We start from the raw sequence: 17,811 nt of genomic DNA, 5'->3' as shown, positions 1-17,811 counted from the left end.
TTTTGCTTTCATTGTGCACTCAACATGGCGCACACCTTCAGTTTAGATTATTTCCTCTGAATGTTCACTGTCACATCCCAGTAGATTTTGCACATTATAGTAGAATCTCTTGTTGACAGTCTGACCCAAGGGGACAAGTTCACAGTGCACAACGAATGCTGAGAGGGGGGGAAAAAAAGAGATAATGTGACCATACTCCCAGTGTCGCTCTTCACTTAATGTGCTACCCTCAGGCTTATAAACTGGACTCTTCAACTGAAAATTACAGTGGTTGTAGCGGGAGACCAGACTCTCATCACCAGCAATATTTCATCTCATGAATTCAAAACAGAAGCTGATGTTGGCTGTCTGCGTTGCAGTTTCACTGCAGACCTCGAACTTGCGCAAACAGTGCAAGCGGTAAGAACTGAGCTTCCAGGGAACAACATAACAAAAGCTGGCACACTGGATGCTGTCTGAACATGATGACAAGATGACCTTAAACACCCTAATTTTACTGGCCTGTTTCCAGAATTTTTTAATCACGCCTCATAAGTCTAAAGACTTTTCGCTGGCTTAGAAAATCAGATTCTCAGAAGAAGGCTCACAGATTAATAAAACATAAACACCACCTCAGATTACCTAACTATTAAATTGTTTAGTACTTGCATAGCATTTTTCTACTCAAGTACTCAAAATGCTTTTATTACAAGCTTCAGTCACCCATTCACATACACATTGATACAAACACTTTTTATGTGCCTAAGCTCTTTTAACTTAACACATATACACTCCAATGGCTGCATCAGGGGCAGCTTGGGGTTCAGTCTCATGCCCAGAGATACTCCAACAAGCTTGACTACAGACAAGAGGAGCTGGGGATTGAACCACCAACCTTCTGAATGATCAACCTGCTTCTTGAGCCAGGCCTAAACTGGCTTTCTCCAGTGCATGTAAACATATAAGCAACAGATAAAACAGACATAGCATTTATTACATGTGTTGTGATGTGGACATGTCCTTGTTTTTTATGTTTTGGTTATTTATTTATTTATTTATTTATTTATTCTTTTATTTTATTAACTTTTTAAGAATAAATTTTCCAGTTATCACGTAAATTAGGATTTAAATAACCAGCAGAAGTCTAAATCAAGCTTCAATTTTATTTGCTTCCATTATACAGATTAACCAGGCCAAGCCAGAATGTGGCAGGCAGACACTGGTGGAGCTGCTCATAAGACCAGTACAGAGACTGCCTAGCGTGGCCCTTCTTCTTAATGGTAACGCATAAATATATAACCCTTTGTCAAAATAGTTTAGATGAACTTTTTGCAGCAACTCTCCTTGTCTTTTTTTTTTTTTTTTTTTTTTTTTTTTTTTAAATCTTTCCCCGTCTACATCTGCCACCATTTTTCTTTATGTCCTGTTGATTCCCTTTTGTAACTTCTCTTCCTCTGTTCTTTTCTGTTCATATTTCTGTGATTTTCATCTCTTCTCTCCCGTCTACTTCTTACGAAACTTTTTCCATTCTTTTCTCTATTCCAGACATAAAGAAACATACATCGGATGACAACCCAGACAAGATAACACTGGAGAAAGCAATTGAGTCTCTGAAAGAAGTCATGACGTGAGTTGGCGTGACCTTAACCTTGCTTTTGTGACAATTTCTCGGCTAGCGTTGTTTGATCATTTATACATTTTAACACTTTCTTGTGAATTCTCTTTTATCATAATGAGTCTTGACCATCATGCATATTCAAATTGTAGTAATTGACCATTGTTCAGTAAAGATTCGGCAATAATTGAAGCTGTTTAAATCTTGACACATCTGAAGAACTGCTGCAGATATTCATGGAGCCATAGTCTGAAAAAACAGCTACCTTTTAATACAGGTGTATGCTGGTAAAGCATGAAATGTGCAATAGTAGAGAATAATAAAACCGTTTGTATAGTCGTGGTTATGCTACTTAAATTAATTAGACTTGGCAGTTTAACTTTAAGGTCACACCTCTGGACTTTGATCATCTCCAGCCGGAGACGCATTCTATCCAACAGTGCAAACATCTGTGATAACCAGTCTCATTTTACATTCTCATGTGGCTTTAACTGGGTCAGATGTTCTAAACAGTTGGCTATAATAATATCCCCTGAAATTAGCAGAAGTAGTCTGCAAGGTGGAATTCAGTGGAGTGCCACCTTGTGAACTTTTCTTAATGCTCAAAACAGCATTTTAACCAACAGCCAACTGGGTTTTTAATTTTCTGTTATGTACTTGTCCAAGAGAAATGTATTCTCTAACCATTTCGAAGTACTTCACCTCCTCATTACATTCCTAAATGTCCAGCGAACGCACAATCGATCCAATACCGGCTTCCAGTGACTGTATTTGTCAGTACTCCAATATCGGCATACACTGATGCATGGATTCATAAAAGGAAAAATATGCAGCACTAACATGATTTAATACCATTTAAAGGGACCTTCAAGACGGAGGAATGATTTCATATATTGTTGACCTTTTTTTCCCCTAACTGGCTTAACTTTTTGTTGCAGTTGTTAGCAAATTGCCGTGTTCTGTATTTGTGGTTATGATTGACTTTTATCAATAATTAAAACGGAAATAAATACTATCCTTGTAAAACTAAGACAGTTGATAAATTATGAAGCAATTTTGCTTTTTTCCAGTGGCCCACTGAATGATTTTGATTTTTTTCTTTTCTTCTTAAGCATTAATCACATTTTTTTTGATGTCTCTCTTTTTAGCCACATTAATGAGGACAAAAGGAAAACTGAAGGCCAGAAGCAAATCTTTGATGTTGTTTATGAAGTTGATGGTTGTCCTGTAAGTTTGAAGATTGCTGCTGTTTACCTGTGTGTGATTGCTACACTCATTTTAGTGCAGATTGTGTACTAATTCATTTCTATGCAAAAATATTTTTTTAAAAAAATTGTGACGGTGAACGTCTGTCTTCTAGTTTTCCTCCAGAAGGCAGGCCCTAACCACTAAACAGACCAGGCAGTCTATTTCAGTCATGTGGAGAGGAACAATAGTATTTGTACTTTTGCAGTTAAAATGTAGTTGTTTTATAATGCATCCTAATGTTTTGGGAAGTGGGTTTGTAAGAATAATAATAATTTAACATTTTAAAGGGACTCGAGAGAAACCAAAAATAAACCACTGGCAAGTCTAAATAACCTGTAAGTGCAAATGGGACCTTGACAGTTTGTCTTCGTCTGTGTCAGGCCTGTGAGTGGCTGCCTGTCTACGGCTACTACCATCTAAACTATGAGCTAGTTGAGCTGTTGGACATGCCTGCCTCCCTCTTTAACATGCACTCACCATTTTTCTCTTCACCTTCTTGCTACTTATTGTGCTTTCTCTTTCCAGGCCAACCTGCTGTCCTCCCATCGTAGCCTCGTTTACCGAGTAGAAACCATTGCTCTGGGAGATCAGCCATGTGACCGTGGTGAAAATGTCACATTGTTCCTCTTCAATGACTGTCTTGAGGTGAAAATGCATCAACACACGATTAAAGTTTTGGTCATTCAAAGACCCAGATTCACACTTATTAACCCCTGAACCCACTGTCAGTGTAAAGGTTACCTTTATCACACCAGATCTGAAACCTAGGCTGTATTTAAATCTACCTTTGGGCTTAATTAAAAATGTATAAACATTTCTTCATATTTATATGTTGTTAGGTAAAGCTCTTTCGCAGCTAAATTAATAATTTCAGTTCAGGTTTATTTATATAGCACCAAATCATAATAACAGTTGCTTCAAGGCACTTTGCATTGTAAGGTAAAGATCCTACAATAGTACAAAGACAACTGACAAAACCCCTATGAGCAAGTGCTTCGGCGACACTGGGAAGGAAAATATAGGAATATATTGCCACCTGTTGCTTTGGCATGTTCCTAGCAGCGTTTTGCTTCATTTTTGCATTTACGTGTGGACGGGATTATTTTTTTTAAAATGAAAACGGAAAATCTCAGTTTTCAAAAATACCCGTGGACGTAGCCTCAGATGCAGACATTACCATTTCTTTTGTCTGTTTTTTTGGACTTATATGAATCTACTTGAGACAATAGGGTGACAGTGGAGTTTGAAATTGATACTGTAGGTGTTTCTACTAGGGGCAGCACTGGCAGCAGTCGGTATTTTTAATTGGGTAATTACTCCCTGTTAAAACACTTATTGTAAGTGTTGGTCTGCTATTGTGATTAAGAATAAGCAAATGATACATTAATAGTAATCGGTGCAGAAGTTATGGTCTTTCAGCTGTAATGCGTGGTTTAAAGTTACATAGTCATAGTATGATGCAGATTCTTTGTCACACAGGGGGCCGGCTAGATATACTTTTGCTGTTAGTGGTGTTTTCCATCTGTGACTTTAGTCTTGTCATATTCTTTTCAGAATTCTCCTAAAATATCCCTTGCACCCAAGATTGCTTATCTGTATATGTTGAGCTGTTATGTTTCCCAACAAAAATGATAAAGATAAAAAGAAGCTAAAGGCTTCAGAGGTTTTGGGAGAGTCTCTCAGCGTGTCTCAGAATATGCTGTGCAAGTCTCTTGCCAAATCAGGAATGTGCAGTCTATCACTGCTGACACAAAGTGTGTGTGTTAATTAGCAGTGGGTCAGCATGGGAACATGGCAGGCAATCATGAAAGAGACGAGGTTAGCGGCTGCGCTGATTCAGAAGTGTCAGTGACGCCTCCTAATGAGCCTGTCTGTGTGTGTTCAGCAGCTACACTGTGTGTGTTTTAATATATAGAATGGCCATTGTCATGGGTGGCCTCACTACTCTCTATCATCAGCAGCCATTGATTAACTCTTGACCTGGAATGTTGCGTTGTATTTTATCCTCTCCCACATCTCCCTCCTTTCTTCTCTGCCTCTTCTATCTTCCTTCTCATCTCCTAATTAACGTGACATTAATGAGTTGCATCGTTTACCTCTATGAAGGCATCATTGATTTATTGCCAAGCAATCGATAGCAGCTTCACCCACATACTGCAAAATGCACCCACACTCAAGGGATGTTACTTTGAAGTTGACTTTCACACTTACCTGCAAAGTTGGTGTCTGCATCTCTACAGATTGCAAGGAAGCGACACAAGGTGATCAATACGTTCAAGAGTCCGCTGGGACAGACGAGACCACCGCCCCCCCTGAAACACATAGCATTAATGCCGCTGTCTCAGATTCGACGAGTGCTGGACTTGCAAGACACAGAAGGTAAAATTGGCAAAATACACAGTTGCATCTTAACATTTCATCTGCAAGTCATCTCAGTGTCCATATGATCAGTCGTAAGTGGAGCAGAAGATTAAATAATTTCATTTCTAAGTTGTATTTTTGAAAAATCCTGTATCGTGCTTGATAAAATTTTAAAGAAACTGTCAGCTTCCAACTAACTGAAAATGTTAGTTATCTTTAATTAATGTAATTTGTTGTTTTTCCCTCAAACAGTCCATCTGAATAATCACAGCTTCTGTTTGTTGTTATAATCAATTTCCTTCATTTGCTTTTAAGAGAGTACTTTGTTTACTTGCACTGCAGCTAAAGAAGGACACCCTGGCTGTAGAAGTACAGAGCTAACTAACTTTAGAAGATATCCACTCAGTCTGTCTGACTTGGACGCTGAAGCCTCATTAGATGAACTTTTGAATATTCTTTTGCACAAGATGACTCTGGCTTCTGTAACCCATCACCCCCAGCAGTCTTAAGTGTTACCATCATTTCTTCCTGCTCATCTCTTTTCAACAGTTTCTTCTCCCATCTCCTCTTCCCACACACTCCCTTGATCTTCCTTTTTTCTTTCTTATATCTTTCTCTTCTCACCGCCTGATTTCTTTTTTCTTTTTTTAAACCCTCTTACTTTTGTCACTGTTAATTATCTTCCCTCTTGCACCGTCACTGTCTGTCCTGGTCTCACTCTTTCAATTCCTCCCTTCAGAGTGTGTGAATGCATTCGCCTTGGTGGTTCGCCCTCCGACTGAACAGGAGAACTTGTTGTTCAGCTTCCAACTGGCGGGAGAGGAAACGGTTAAAAGCGCCTGGCTGCGAACACTTTGCCGCCATGTAGCCAACACCATCTGCAGGGCTGATGCGGTGAGAAGCAGCACACTCGTACATAAAGAGAAAGAAAGCAATGGAGGACATTTTTTTGTTCGAATGTATTTGTTTCATACATTTGTATATGAGAAGACAGGGCATGTTTATGACATGCGGTTAGATGTGGGAATGCATATCGTAGTTATTGTTCATGGAAACAAAAATGAGAAATTACATAAAAGATTAAGTTATTTAGTGCTTGTGGAAAATGGTAGAAATCAGACTTCTCTGGTGTTGATTAAGCTCATGCATTGTTGAGCTCACTGGAAGATGTTAATTTGAGATGCTGCAGTTTGCAGAGTACTCAGCAGGGGGCGATGTTGGCATCTGTTCTGCCTAAACGGCACACAGCTGCATTCCTAATGCTTTTTTCACTGGGTCAGAGCTGCAATGTGAATACCAATGAGAGGACTTCAGTTTGTTAAAAAGCCCACTGCAGGGTAAGGGAGAGAAGGAAATAAAGACTGTGTTAATCCTCCTCCACATACCAGCCTACTAGTTCGACAACAGAGTAAAATGTATCCATCTGTACTGATTACTTGAATTGCACTCTTCAGTTCATGATTTACTATACTGAGTTTGGATCTTTTTTTATTTATTTATTTTTGTATTTTGTCATCTTGTCTTGCAAACAGGAAGACCTTATTCAGTGTACAGACCCAGACTCACTGCAGGTCAGCACCAAGGATATGGACAGCACCTTGAGCAAAGCCTCCAGGGCCATCAAGAAAACCTCTAAAAAGGTAAAGGTCGAAGAAGTGGCTTTTAATAAGGAACCCTTCCAATATTGACCCCTAAATATTAATGATTTTAGTGGTATTGTAAAGCGCTTTGGGTGCCTTGAAAAGCGCTATATAAATCCAATCCATTATCATTATTATTATTATCATTAATATTTGGTGGAAGGCTCCAAAAATTGACTCAGCGGGAGGAAAGAGATGGGCAACATGAGTATAAAACCTTGCATTCTTAGCAATTTTTATTTATTTATTTACTTTTTTGGATGTTCTAAAGAGTAAAGTAGGTGTGATGGAAATAGAAAGGGCTAAGAAAAAGACAGCAGCACGATGCAAAAACCGTGCAACTCGTTTCCCTCTCTGATGTCACACCTGCTTTTGTGGAAGATTTTCTTCTGCTGATGCCCTGCATGTTTGAACCTATAGCTCAGGGAGTTTTCTCTAGCTGCAAAGCTTCAGAAGCAGGTTGATCAGAAAGTGCCAGAAATGGTCCAATAAAAATCAAAAAACATACCTACTTCATCTCAATCACCTGTACTGTTGTTAATATGGCTGGTAGTAACCTGGAAGTCCCTTACACATCTCCTTGCACTTCTGTAGTGTGTGCTGGATTTATTCCAGGGTGTCAAAATGGTCATTTTTCAACTTGATTTTTATTTTTCAGAAATGGATGAAAAGCTTGTTTTGGCCAAAATAAAAAAGTTAGTTTGAAAAAGAAGCTTACGTCTGCAGTCATGTTTGATTGAACTGCAAAGTAATAGCATTGTGGATACTGGAAGGCCTTCTAGAGTTATCTGAAAACAGTTGGTGTGCTGGGATCTGTCTGAACGTGTCTGAGTAGATGATCTTGAATGGGAGGTTGTCAGTTATTGTTTATCTGTTAGTCCAGGTTCTATATACTAATTTATGTTAGTTTTGACACAGTATATGATAATGATTTAACAAATTGAACAAAATGTAAATCAAAGAACACCAAATTACCAGATGTTGACTAAATGCCTGCTCATTAGATGAGCAATGGTTTTTGTTGTGGGCACTTCTTGTCATAAGTGTTTTTGTAATTATTGAGGCCTTTGCCCTTTTTAAAAAAAATGAAATGTGATCATTTAACAGACTGTACTTGATAATGACAGCTTTTACATATTTGTACCCATGCTCTGCCTGGTACAGATGCTTCAATGCCAGAAAAACTGCACACAGGTTTTTTTCACTGCGTTTGGAAGAAATAAATCCTCTAGTAATGCAGGTGGCTTCAGCAGTGATGGACACTAAGAGCAAATGCAAAATGAGCTACAGCTACAGATACTCAAAATGAAGTGGCTGAAAATAGAACCTGTTGAATGCAAAAATATCATGCGGCGCCTATGACAAAGATGAAGAGCAGGTGTTCTAGAAGTGTTAGTTTTCATGGTGCAACAAGTGGACAAAAGTGGAGCTTTGTTTTTTTTTCTTTTACCATTACAAATATGACAGAGACCTGCCAACAAAACTGAAATTATTGACGTTTCCTGTGTGTGTGTGTGTGTGTGTGTACTAGGTGACAAGAGCGTTTTCTTTCACCAAGACCCCAAAGCGTGTGATCCAGAGGGCTTTCATGGCCAACAGTCCTTCAGATGAGAAAAGCCAGAGGCTGAGCTGTGAAAACCGCATCGGCAGCAGCACCACGTTGGCTGTAAGTTCATTTATCTATATGGCGTTATTAAGTCTGGTACTAGCTAACACAAGGTGTATTAATGATGTAGCCAAACTGAGATCATCTAATTTCTTGTATTATAATACTCACATTCACCGTCTGTATAACTCAGTTACTACATTTTGGTGTGTGTACGTGTGTGCTAAATGATGAAAGTGATGGATACTAAGAGGTTGTCCATCTCTAACAATCTATCTGTCCACCTGTTCCTTATTGCTTTTCTGTTTTCTCCATCTCTCTCCCTTTGCTGAGAATCAGGTAATTGATCTCTCCATCAGACCCATCCAATTGGTGTCAGTTACTTTCATCTAACTTGATTAGAAAGCAGAAAAAGGGCTCGCGGTCTTAAATGTGCTGCGACTTTCTTCTCTTTGGCAAAGAAAAATAGTCCTATAATCTTTCTTGTTTTCCTTTTTGTGCGCGTTTCAGTGGTTAATTTAATCGTAATGTATTCTAAAACCCTTGAGTGTGTAGTATTGGTACAACATTATCACATTTTTACCTTTTTGATAAGTATCTCAGGTAACATGCCTCTTTTTAATGGTATATGCATGTAAATGCAGACTGCAGAGTAATCCATGGGTAAATGCTCAAAGCTTATCGAGTCAGATTAATGGCAGTATGCAGAGTTCCTCTTGTAAACAGCAAGTGAAAAAGATTTTAGAAACTAGACAAAATATAACTTTTGCTGCTGGCTTATGAGGACTAGAGATTTATGTCATTATTTTATTTATTTATTTATTTATTTATTACTATTTTTTAATCAGATGGAGTTTCTTTCCTGTAACCCCATAAATTATTTTCAATAGTGGCTAAGAATAGGTTTTTTTGTGCGAGGTGTTGAATGTTATCTTTCTGACTGAACAAAAAAAAACAAGCAAAGCTAGTATTTGCACATTGTGTAGTTAGAAGAGATTAGGATTTAGTGGCTTCTACCAGAAGTTGGCATTGCAGATTGCAGCTAAGTGAACTCGCCTCAAGGTCCCAGTATACCTGCCTTGCTGGTTGCTTTGCACACCGCCAGTAATGCGATTGCACAGCCGCATGCTCACTGTTGTGCTGCAGTATTCTCCTGAATAATGGGTGTCAGAGAAAACCTCTTCGTCAGTGCTGATAAATGGAAGAAATCACAATTGGAAGCAAAAGAGTTGCTTAGGGGGGTTTGTGTGAGGTTTTGTCTTTCCCCCCACAAAGTCTCATCTTTTCAAACTGTTGCAAGTTTGAAAAGGTGAATTTCTGAGCTTGTATGTCATATGTCAACCCATATGTCATTAAAATGGCAAGAAAACCGACACAAATGTATGGTAGCGCCATAGGTTATAGAAATTGAGAGGTGCTTGGGTGACAGGTGGTGGATGTGGGATCAATTTGACGTCAGCTTTGTCGTACAGTGTCATTCGCACTGTACGATGCAGCATGGCAGGTATAATGGGGCCCTTGCCTTTCCAGGCATATAGGAAAACTCATCTGTTCTGTAATGTAGAACCACTATGATACTACATGGTAGGATTTGCCTTCAGATGATTATACACTAATGAAAACATGATTATTTTCCATTTCTGCCAGTTCATCCACAAAGAAATCCTATAAACAGCCTTCAGTTACTGTACTGATCTGTGTTTCCTTGTAATGTTTTAGCTCGTCTGTTTTCTTGCCGTCCCCCCCCCCCCTTCATTAAATGTAAAACCCTGCTCCGTTTGTTTCTCCCTTTTGTTATGTACTTTAGATGCCTCGCGCTGCCTCAACATTCAGTTTGAATGATTCTACCAAAAGCAGTGCCGTGGTGCAGCGCTCTAACTCTCTGGACCACCCTCCAATCAGATTCAACATCCCTGATCGTATGCGAACCCCCTGCACTCCCCCCAAAAATCCTGTCCCCAAAATTGCTTCTGAGTTGAGCCAAGACCCCTAGCTTAATGCTTGCTCTGTCACCAGAAAATCTAAGCCCATTTTTAATGATTCTTTATTTAATCAACCAGCACTAACTCATTCCAGCCTCCCTGTTTCCTGGGAGTCGTCCTGTTTAAATCCTCCCACCTCTGCTTCTACTTCAGCTGTCCAAAACTCCACACAGCTCAACTCTAAACATTCCCGATCCAAATCTCGACTACATTTGTCCAGACCGCTGCCCTCTGTAGGATTCTAAGCAAGCTCCCCAGGTCCTCAACCTTTTAATGCCAAACGTAGGGGCTTTCCTGAGTCATGCAGAAATCCTCAAGTTCCCATGGATCCACAGAAGGCTGTCGTGACCAGTCCTTGCAAAGAGACTCTGCTTTAAATGATCGCTGAGCTTTGTCCTGGAGTTTGACGTGAGCAGACATTATTGTTGTTGTTGTCCACTTTCAGTCTCGGGTGCACCAATTCATTTTCCATTTTAAACTAATCCTCATTAAACTGTCTTGGCACATTTGCCTTTTTAATATCAGAGTATCACTGGTGCATTTCTAGTCCCAAATCAACTCCTTAGAAGCTGAGACCCTGCAAAATGAAAAATACAAATAAAAGATTTGCTCCACAGCCCAAGTCGGATCGACACAGACGGGATTCCATCAGTTTGCGTATAATGCTTCTCTCCACTGGAGATTGGTATAGGTGTAAAGGGTGGAGATTTTAAGGGTTGATTTGGAGTAATTTTTCTGACGAATTTCTTAGATTACAGAGTGGTGGTGGTGTTGGTGGTGGATGGGAATATTCACCAGGTGGTGTACAGTGTACATGTTAGTAATGAGCAGGGGTCACGAAGAGCTGGGACTGTCATTCCAGATTGATACCTCTTATTTTGGGGGAGAGATTTAGATGTGAAGTCTTGATTTCACAAACAGATTGTTTCATTTTGCATTGAGCCAACTCATGAATATTAAAAAGGAATGATTCAGTTACCGTTACAACTATAAGACAGGATGATTTGTCTCTTATCGATCTTTGTTTTGATCAAAGCCGTTCTTTTTAGTGCCACTTGAAGAAAATATCAAGAATAAAAATCAAAATGTCAAAGTCTTCAGTTTTTGTATGCAGTGAGCTTTGTGTATTTGGGCTAGTTTACACACAAACATGACACTAAAATTAAAATGTCAATGTATTCACAATGTCAGTGTGACTTTTTATGTGAGCTTTAGTGTTTAGTGGCAGGTCAACTGTTATCTGTAATACATTTTAACCACATGTGATGCCTGAGTCACTAGGCACACAATGCCTCATATTAGCTGAAGCCATTTAAGGACCAGTATGAAGGATTTTTGTGGCATTGAGGTTGCAGACACTCGTGGTGTTGCCCTTACCTGATGCCCCTTTTTTCTGGCACATATTCTACAGAACTCGATTAAAATGCACCGTTTCGTCTCTGGTTTGTGTTTGTGCTTTGTTTTGGGGTTTTGTTTTTTCTTACATGGGCATTTTGCTCAGTCACAAATTGTCAGATGGGAAAGAATTGCAAATGAAGTGAGAATTGCACTGATGCAAAAGGAGAATTCCTTGATAATGATACCAGCTTTTTATAGAAAGTGTTGTTTTGATTAGGTGCACTTAAAAAAAAAAAAAACACCCATCGCATCTTAAATGCAGGCATCATGTAGATAATGATACATGTGTGGCAACATTCCTGCATAGGCAACCCAAAAGCAATGAGCAGGGTTTTTTTTTTGTTTTTTTTTTTCCTTGAATCTGCCATCATTGTTTTGCTAGAGCTGAAATGAGAAACTATAGATACAACAATAGTAGCTGTTGTCGAGTGTATTCAAGAAGCGTCTCTTCTGGATCAAGAAGAAACAACTTTATCGACAAAGAAAGCAAAATGTAGACACATTTGTACCTTAACAGAAAGCTTGAAATACTTAAGTTTTCACAGGGAAAACTGACTTATAGGCTTGAAATATTTTTGAATTCATTGTTTTGGTTCTCACCATTATCATACTACTTGTAGTGATCAAACTAAAACTTGAAGAAGTCTTGATTCTTGAAACTTCAACTGCCCTCACAGATTGGGGGAACAAAAAAGCTTCTGTATCACTGTTATGATGAACTCTGCTTAATTTATTCCAATAAGAGACACATCTATGCAAACTGTAATGTTTAGAGTAAAAATGCTTTGTATGACACTGGCGCTATATCACTGTAAATAGGCGTAAATCTGCTGATGTGCATTTTCACACAGGGTATTTGGAAAAACTGTGGCTCTGATGAAATGCTTATAAAGAGCACTTGCCATGTGTGTAAAAGCCAGGTGGAAAGCTGCTGAAGTGTGATTGCATTGGCAAAGGTTGCACATCTCAATTAGTTTGGTGCCAGGTTTGGACTGAAAGGCATAGAGACTTGAGTAACAATGTTTGTCTCTTTGCATTCAGTAATTAAAATGAGGCTGCACCACATAAACTAAACTTTGTACTTGGTGCATACGCGTACGCACTGACTCACATTCCCAGTCTTAACTCTGAGTCAAGCTTGAGTATACAATGCCTTTAGAAAGTATTTTAAGTACGTCTTTGCAGGCGTTGTTTAAATTAAAATTGATTTAAAAGTTGTTAAATACCAGTGTTGATCACCAGTCTATATCCAGCAAAATGTATATGAGTCTGTGAAAAGCATTTTGCAACAAAGAGAAATTGCTTTAAGAACACAAATTTTAGAAGAAACACACTCTGTCTGGTGCTTAAACATATTAAATAGAATATATGTGAAACGATGAGGAAAAATAAGATGATTGTCTAGTAAAATGTTTGAGAACTCCAGCACAGACAAGTCTACATCACCTGGCCTTATACCATCTATCAGTGATTACCTCTGTAAGAGATTCTATGAAGTACTTGCTTGGGATTCTGCATACTTAATGTGAATGATAAATTTAAGAATTTACAATATTGTTTTCAAACTGTTGCTGTGGATTAATGGGCAAACATAGAATTTATATCAACTTCATTATATCAGATTAAGAACTATGCATTCAAAAACTGAGAGAACCTGAATATTTTCTGAATTCAAAGATAACACAAGTAAACACAAAATGCAGTTTATATATAAAGGTGTTTATTAAATATTTATTATATATTTATTAAATGAGAAAAAAAAACCTAAGCCTGTATGGCCTGTGTGGAAAAAGTGATAACCCCCTAAACCTAATAACGGAAGTGTTTGATAACTGATGATTCTTTTAGCACTGTGGAGCAATGTTGGCTCACTCGTCTTTGCAGAATTGTTGGAGTTGTGCCACATTGGATGGTTTTTGAGCATGAACTGCCTTTTTAAGGTCATGTCACAGCATCTCAATCGGATTCGGGACAGGATTTTGACTAGGCCACTCCAAAGTCTTCAATTTGTTTTTCTTAAGCCATTCAGGGGTGGACGTGCTGGTGTTTTTCGGATCCTTGACCTGCTGCAGGACCCAAGTGCGTTTTCAGCTTAAAGTCATGAACAGATGGCTGGATACTCTTGTTCTCGATGTTTTGGTAGACAGCAGATTTCACGGTTCCATTTACCACAGCAAGTCAAGGTCCAAACAACCCCAGACCATCAAACTACCACAGTCGCCATATTTTATGGTCTGTATGATGTTCTGTGTCTGAAATACTTGACCTCTTGGATGAGTCGTCATCCAAGAGATCATGAGTGGTAAACCTGGGAAGGTCTGTTACTTTGTTAGTTTGTTCCTGAATCTCCTGGGATTGTGACATGATGTCTGGCTTTTGATGATCTTTTGGTCTACTCCACTTTGTCAGGCAGGTCTGATTTAAGTGATTTCTTGATTGACAACAGGTGTGGCAGTAATCAGGCGTTTGGGTGGCTAGAGAAGTTGAACTCGGCTTTCCAAAGACGTGATACACCACTGTCAACTTTTCACACAGGGCAGTGTAGGTTTGGATTTTTTCCCCCTTAATAATAAACATTTTCATTTAGAAACTGCATTTTGTGTTTACTTCTGTTACCTTTGTCTAATATTTGGATTTGTTTGATCTGAAACATTTAAGTGTGACAAACATACAAACTGTACATGTAAGCGGTTGTAAGCTGTTTAATTATCCAAATTGCAATTTCTGCAATATTTTCAGTTTATTAGAGCTTATTGCTTTGTTTATGTCAGCTTTCAGTGATTATGTAGTGATTTCATTGTACACTTGTTACAATGAGTGTAGAGTAATTGTAATCAGGAAAACAAATGCAAGCAGTCAGATAATCAACAGATTATCTAAATTACCTTAGTGGGAGGTGAAACATTAAATTGCCATTTAATTGTGGGAAAGGTTAAATATCCAATTGATACAGATCTTCATTCATATTTATGAGTACCCAAATACAAAGTCTAATAATAAACATTTCAAACTGCCTTCTCAAAAAAGAAAAAACTTGGTACCTGCAAGAATTGATTTCTTCATATTTGAATAAAAACTAAGGTGATTACCACCTCTTGCAGAGCTAATAATCATACTGAAAGCACCGTGGAGGCTACTTGGGCAGTTGAAAAACCCAGTTACTAATAACTGCTTGCCCTTCCCTTTCTTGTCTTTTAGTTTGATTGGTTAGATTGTCGTTGTCAAGATCTTCAAAATTATTCAGGTGCTTCTGGTCTTGTGGTTAGACACTTCACTCCCATCCTCTTGGACTGCATCTGGGGATGGTCCTTGTTCTGCGCTGAAAATCAACTGCAGTTTGGAGATTCAAGGATTTTCTGAAGTCATAGATCAACAGACTCGAGGGCTATTTTGTTTTTTATTTTCCCTTCTGTAGACGTCTGTACTGTGGGATGTGTTTTTGAAACTGAAGGGAGTCACCTCCTGCCTACGATTAGACTGGATTTAATAATGCACTTGCTTACTGGCTTCACTTTTCAGGCCCTTTAACGCCTTTTGTGGTTTGTTTGTTGTTGTTTTGGTTTTTTTTAGTTTGTTTTTAAATGGACAGTAAGGGCAAGTGCAATATTTGGTCATCTTTCCCCCTCACCCCCAACAGCCAGTTCTGGCAGATGACTTGTCCCTCTTTGAGTCTAGTTCTGCCAAACGCTCTTCCTTTCTGCTGTTGCCAACAGATCGGTTCTGTTTCTAATATTTTAGCATTTTCTTCATATAGAGCACCTTGAGGTGTCTGCTGTTAAGGTACTATATAAATAATGTTGACTGTGTACAAACACATAATAGGTAAAACTGCCATTCTCATATTCCCTTGCTGAAACCTATTTTTCCAAGTTGTATGAAATACCTCCACCCATATTAGATTTTTCTTGTAGCAGATCCAGTTTCCTATATGATAACAAGCTCAGTTACAAACATAAATATAGAAAGTAGTGTTTCAAGAAACCTGAATCACTCTTTAACGGGGATGTTGTGTATTAACATATAACTAACTATAAGTACTTTTTCTTCCATGTCTGTCATTTTCTTTTAAAAAATAAATAAATCTCTCTTCCATTTACAGGCACACCACTCACCCTCCATGGTCCATCTGCCTACCATGTTTGAGAGGAAGTATCACACATTCAGTCGTTCCACCACCCACCTCTTCTGAAATGCTTCTGTTTGAAGGCACCAGCAGGAGTCATTGCTAGCCTTTTCCACCTCGTTTGCCTTGACTGACACTAACAGCAAGATTTGACCACATAGGTCGATTTGCATAAAGTTAAAGCTACCTGTAAATACGACAAACTTATATTTGTCCAAACCGGTGCTTCAGGCTTACACAGATTTAGCCTATCCAGAAGAAATGGCTTTAAGCCATCATAATGCACTGAATGTAGGGACTTACTGATATTTGCCAGTATCAGAACTGTCCTGCAGCTGTCTGTGGCTTCCCATCTGAAATATGAGCAGCAGTGGGGGCAAGCTGGTCATAATTTTTATGCTTTATCCAGCTAATATTAGTCATTTGCTGCGAACTTCCAGGACTTCCTTTCTTTTTCCAAACTCACAATGTTTGAATTGAGACTGCATCACTAGGGCCTAACTGGAACGGTACTGTGCCATGTTTGTGTTTGATAGCCACTGCTTTGGTCAAGTTTGACTTAATTTAAAAAATATGAAGGACAAATTTTTAGTTTTTCTTGACATTTTCTGTGTGTGTTTGTGTACTAGTTACATTTTCAGTGTTTCTGTTTCCCTATTCAGCTTCCTGATTTCTAAGCAACTGCTCAGTGCCGTTCGTGGTTATAAGCATAGACCAAGTTTCATCATGTTTGTATACATGTGGTTTAAATGGGAATTTAATCGCATCTACGTTTGTTGCTAAATGCTATGGTAAAATAAATTAACATTAATTTTGAAGTTAGGTTTTTTATTTAACAGGGGAAAATAGTTAATCTATTGTGTTGACTTTTTTTGCCCTTCAATGTTATGTTTTTTTTTTGTTTTGTTTTTTTAATTAACTCACTTTAACTGACAATTGTCATTGTTTTATTGTAGTGTTGTAGATTTTCTCTCTCCGCATGTAATAATATTCTAATTAACTCACCTTGTTAATGTAAACTTAAGCTTCCAGCTTTTATAAAGCTTCTATTTTAACATTTGAGAGGTTCAGTTCCACAGATCACAACCATATGTTTCTTCCCAGTACACTTGTACCTGTTTTAAAAGCCTTTTTACACAACATCTGTATCTGTGCGTATATTCGAGAAGTGATGCTGCCTTGGTGTACATATTTATTCTTAGTACTTTTTTTGTGTTTTGTTTTTTCCCTGAATTACATTATTTATGTTTGTTCTCTCGTATCTTTAAGGCTCTTCTCACCAAGCCTAATCATTTCTACTTCTTTTATCTCAACATTAAATGCACTTAAAAATGTATGTTTTCATTTCATGAAGATGTAGGGGTTGGTGGCTAAATACGTTAAGTCATTTGTGTTAAAATAAATTTATTTACTATATCCCTGAAAATGTTCATGTCTCTGAATAAACATGACAAAAGTTAAATGTAACGCATCTTAAACCTTTAAAGTCAAGTGTATCATATTTGAGCAGTGTTTTCTTTTTCTTTTTTTTCTTTTTTTTTTTGTCCCACCAGTAAAAACAAAATAACACGATAATTAATAAACTGGGGAGAATATGTAGCAAATATGATGCAAGTTAATCCATATGTAAATTAATATTTAATTTATGTGGTTTTTGTAATTCATCAGAAGGTTGAGTTAAAAAAAAATTTGGTAGTTATTTCATGGTTCAGGTTTTAAAGGGTCAAATTCTTGTCGTTTTTACAAAAAAAATAAAATAAAAAAACCCCAAGTCAAGCTACTACTAAATGAGTTTCAGGGCTTGAAATGCTCAATTCTCAAAATATTCACTTGAAGGCCTGTTTATCATTTGCATACTA

General features: G+C 38.1%; 1 protein-coding gene across 3 annotated transcripts in view; it reads left to right on the top strand.

Annotated features, from left to right (window-relative positions):
• Positions 1-17,453, top strand: part of LOC146641544 (protein ECT2-like) — a 38,979-nt gene extending 21,526 nt beyond the window's left edge. For all 3 annotated transcript variants that reach the window (XM_085397754.1, XM_085397752.1, XM_085397753.1), the window contains 9 exons: positions 1,163-1,259; positions 1,525-1,606; positions 2,743-2,821; positions 3,368-3,487; positions 5,083-5,221; positions 5,943-6,097; positions 6,736-6,843; positions 8,375-8,509; positions 15,929-17,453. In XM_085397754.1, the coding sequence (XP_085253880.1) occupies positions 1,163-1,259; positions 1,525-1,606; positions 2,743-2,821; positions 3,368-3,487; positions 5,083-5,221; positions 5,943-6,097; positions 6,736-6,843; positions 8,375-8,509; positions 15,929-16,018 (1,005 nt within the window). In that variant the 3' untranslated portion in view covers positions 16,019-17,453. The remainder of the gene's footprint in view (positions 1-1,162; positions 1,260-1,524; positions 1,607-2,742; positions 2,822-3,367; positions 3,488-5,082; positions 5,222-5,942; positions 6,098-6,735; positions 6,844-8,374; positions 8,510-15,928) is intronic.
• Positions 17,454-17,811: the final 358 nt, after the last annotated feature.

Source organism: Rhamphochromis longiceps, linkage group LG23 (genome assembly GCF_057381845.1).
Source record: "Rhamphochromis longiceps isolate RC_006_pf linkage group LG23, R_longiceps_female_GT1.1, whole genome shotgun sequence".
NCBI classification, from domain to species: domain Eukaryota; kingdom Metazoa; phylum Chordata; class Actinopteri; order Cichliformes; family Cichlidae; genus Rhamphochromis; species Rhamphochromis longiceps.
The sequence above is the reverse complement of the archived record's forward strand: the minus strand, read 5'-3'. Positions and strand labels throughout refer to the sequence as shown.